Source organism: Pteropus vampyrus, unplaced genomic scaffold, assembly GCF_000151845.1.
Source record: "Pteropus vampyrus isolate Shadow unplaced genomic scaffold, Pvam_2.0 Scaffold165, whole genome shotgun sequence".
NCBI lineage: Eukaryota > Metazoa > Chordata > Mammalia > Chiroptera > Pteropodidae > Pteropus > Pteropus vampyrus.
In genome coordinates, this window is record NW_011888946.1 from 291,412 (window position 1) to 295,635 (window position 4,224).

General features: G+C 38.8%; 1 protein-coding gene across 1 annotated transcript in view; it reads right to left on the minus strand.

The window, feature by feature from the left end:
- ANK3 (ankyrin 3) overlaps positions 1 to 4,224 on the minus strand; it is a 596,679-nt gene that overhangs the window by 162,293 nt on the left and 430,162 nt on the right. The window contains exon 9 of the mRNA XM_011370216.2: positions 3,199 to 3,297. Coding sequence (XP_011368518.1) covers positions 3,199 to 3,297 — 99 coding nt within the window. The remainder of the gene's footprint in view (positions 1 to 3,198; positions 3,298 to 4,224) is intronic.

The window sequence follows — 4,224 nt, forward strand, 5'->3', positions numbered from 1 at the left end:
GGTGCCTTTCCTTTTCTTTAATATTTTTTTCTTAAAAACTCCATCGTGACTTTCACAGCAACTATTCTTAAGTTACAGTATCAGTGCCCTACCAGCTGGGGGAGCTTGTGGAATCACTGGGAACAACTCCTTTTCTGTATTCGGTGGGAAACTGAGACTCAAGAGGGTGAACTTTCCCAAGGTCACGATTTCATCACTTGCTAGTCACACTCAAGACTAGAGGTCAGGCACTAGGGTAAAATAAAATTCACTCTCATCCTGCCTTTCCAGCTGCTAAGATCTTCCTCTGACCACATAAATTACTCTGACCACCACTCAAGTATACTTCGTTGAATGAAATGAAAGGGTTCTAAGGGTCTGCTTTATTAGGTCAACAACCCATGCAGGGAAGAGGGCAAGATAACAAGGTCCCGTAGAGTGGCTGGCATCTGAGGTCAAGTCCAGAGTTGTTTTCCTGTCTCTACACATGGGCGACTGGTGTGTTCCAGGTCAGATTCTTGATACGACAAGGCAGCCACCACAGTAGTAAGTAGCTGGTAGGAGATGGATTAGTAGAAAACAATATCTATTTTCTCAAGAGGCGCTGGACTGGGTCATTAAAACTTGTATTTATGAAAAATTTTGCTTTGTTTTTAGGCTTTTCCCTAGAACTTTGACATTTTATCTGGCTCCCTTCCTTTCACCCACGCACTCAATCACTACTCAGTCATTTCAGCAGGAGAGAAGGGAAGCTCTGATGTAGACAACACAAAATAGTTTACATATTTTGGGCATGTACTACACTTTCTTCCATAGAATCTGCTAGGAATTCTGTCTGTGCCTGGTTGACATCCCATCCCCACCCCACTCCACGCGGGACAACAACAAAAAGAATGACAGGCTTTTCTGCTCTCTGTTTCTGCAAGTGTCCCTCACATTTGCACATTGCTCACACAACACAGGAGAAAAGTAAATCTGAATGGATGCTAAAAAGAAGTCTACATCTTGTTTAAAACAAGATAGCCTTTCAGAGCACAGAGGCAAAGTGTCACAGAAACCAGGCTGCACACTGAACTTGACATTATTTCATATCTCTGACACTTTTGTCCAGAAGAGTTTCTGTGTTTTTATCCTGGCCCTTCCCTGTGACACTATATGCCCCATAAAGATGGGGCCTGAATTTCTTATGTACCTTTTCTCCTCTCATTGTACTGAACACAGCGAGTGTTTGATAAATGACACAAAATGACTGACAAGTTATTTTGCTGTTCTGGTAATTGATGACTGTGTCAAGAGAGGGAGAAATAAGGTAATTTCTAATCCACATGCCACTAAAACCCCAGCCGGATATGCAGGTAGATCTCTTCTAGCATCTTTTTCCAGCTTGGCTGCAGTATCCCTCACTTCTCTTCACAAAGATTCTCCCTATTTACAAATGATCCTTTAGCTTATCGTGACGATCAAGTGGCATACTCAATGCATCTCTTACTCCTTACAACCTCTTTAAATAGCCTATACTTAGCAGAAGATCCCTGATATTTATAGGAACAGTTCCAGGATTCTTCACATACTGGTAATTGCTTCTTATTATGAAAATGTCGGTTCAGTAAGATAGAATTACCATATGATCCAGCAATTCAAAGTCACTTAAGGAAGATCTTTTCTCAATTTACTTCCCCAGTCAGATAGTCTTTTAGGGATCAATCTTCACTTCCTTCACTCCTCTTTTCTAGAAAGCTTGTTTCTTTTAAGGTAGATACATGTTTTTCTGGTGCAGTAATCATCAAGGAAAAGAAGTCTGGGTCTTCTGTCAAACATCTATGTCTGGGCTGCCTTAGGGCTTGAATATAGGAGATAGACCACCTATTAGCTTCATGACGGCAGGTAAAGTGTCTTGTCTTGCTCTATCACCCAGTTGTGTCTGGCCCACAGTAGTCACTCAGTAATCATTTCCTGGTTGAGTGAATAAATGTAGTGAATAATAAATGAAGTGGTCAATGAAGGAGCTAAAGGAATCAAGTTCTGGTTACCAGGCCAGTTTTAGAAACACAGGGGTCAGGATTCCTGAAGGAAGCAGCACAGAATTGTGGGAGGTACAACCTCAATACATGAAAAACTATCCAAAGCCCTTAGTTAGGTGGATGCTTATGGTGAGACCTTTTTATGAGTCTTGCTCTTGCTCATACACCATAAAACGTTGAAAGAAAATCCCTTGGTTAGATGTTTAGTGCTAATTAGAGCTCTGAATTATACTAGAAATGGTTGGGACTTATTTCTGGCCCACTTCATACTGGCACAGTTTACAAACATTAGCTTGATCTTACAACAATGCTACATAGTGGCCATTAGTTGTCTTTATTTTCAGAGAGAGAAATTACATGCAGAAGGTTAAACGGTCTACTTAAGTCAATTAGTTAAGCTCAAAATTTGGGGTTCAAGCTTGATTCTAAGTCTCAGTTCTCTCCCCACCTCACAGTGCATTACATCAAATAAGCAACATGCCAAACACCTAGCTAGACAGATTTGTGTGTGTGTGTGTTTTTAATTTAATTGTCGTATAAAACACAATATAAAATATAAAATTTACTCTCAACCGTTTTTAAGTATATGGTTCAGCAGTGTTAACTGCATTCACATTGCTGTGTAACATCTTTGGAACTTTTTCTTCTTGCAAAACTGAAACTCTATGTCCACTGAACGATAGCTCCCCATTTTCTTGTCTCCCAGGCAACCACCATTCTACTTCCAATTCTGTTGGGTATATACCCAGAAGTGGAATTGCTGGATCATATGGTAGTTATATTTTTAGTTTTTTTTTGAGGAACCTCAATGCTGTTTTCCATACCAACTACACCATTTTGCATTTCTACCAGCAATGCACAAAGGTGCACGGATTTGTTTTAGTATCAAACTGACCGAACGGATAGTCTGCAGTGACGTGTAGTGATTAAATTCTTGAAAATTAACTCAACTAAAACTCTAGGTCTTAGACCTTAGCTTCTATAATTAAAGCCATGCACTATTTAAACATGTATTAAACATTCATAAATATTGACCATCATTCCATTCTAAGGAGAAGAAAGTTGGCAATCATTTTCTAAGAGACTATAACAAAAGAAACAAAATTAAATCCAGTGTCAAACCAGTGCACAGGTATTAGAAAAAGTGTTTGTACTTCTTGAAAATAAGTGTAAGTATGCACATGGATTGCACGCCTACCCGCGTTTTGGCATCGATTTTCGCTCCTCGGTCAAGCAGTAGTTTCACCATATTGGCATTTCCTCTTTTTGATGCAACATGTAAAGGAGTGATGTCATTCTGTGGAAGAAGAAAAAAAAAGTATAGTTTCTGTATCTTCAGTTCAACCAAAACACTGCTTTCTAAAATGCCCCCAACTTACTTTAATTCTTTTTTTTTTTTTTTTATAAAACATTGTGAACAGTATGCTTTAAACATTTCTCTCTGAACAGTCATTGTCTTCAGAAATAGACCCCAAAAAGATATGAATTTTAGGAGACACTTTGTGGGGTAGAGCCCAAGTTTATTTTATCTATTTCAAGTGACTGATGCATTTTTTTTTCTATTAAATCCTGCACCTTTAATGTGTTTTCCTGTAAGTTTGTGTGATACATATTGGCTAATGAGTGGCTGACTAAGAAACATCTGATTAATTCAGCACACACTGAGGTAAAGCAGCATCATGTCACTCAGAGCCTTGCCTGGGTTCATTTGAGCACAAGATGTCAAAGAGAGACAACAGTAACTCCAACTGGGAAATCTGTCAGTACCGTAATAGTCACCGTGCTTCCCATGTACACTGGGCTAAAATGTGTTCACAGGCATTCGTTAATCTCACAGAAAACACTATTTTTTTTTTTTTTAACTACTATGGAGGAACAGCCATATGTAAGGACAATATGACATTCCAATCATGGTCTATTTAAATCCATAATTCCTCCTCCATGCTTCTTTACAGGTGCTATGGTTATTTCCAGACTGCCAAGGAAATAGGTGTATATATGAAAAACATTATCTATGTTGGTTCCTTATTCTGAGTAGCAGCAGTATGAGTTTAAAAGCTGTTGTTCACAAATATCAATCACGTGATAAATGAACTAGGGTCAAATGGAGTTACATTTTTTGTTGTTTGATAGCAGATAAAGTATTTGCCACCAGGTATTGACCATTCCCTATATGTTAGGCACCGTGCTAAACTCTTTCTTATTCAATTCTCGCAATCCTCAC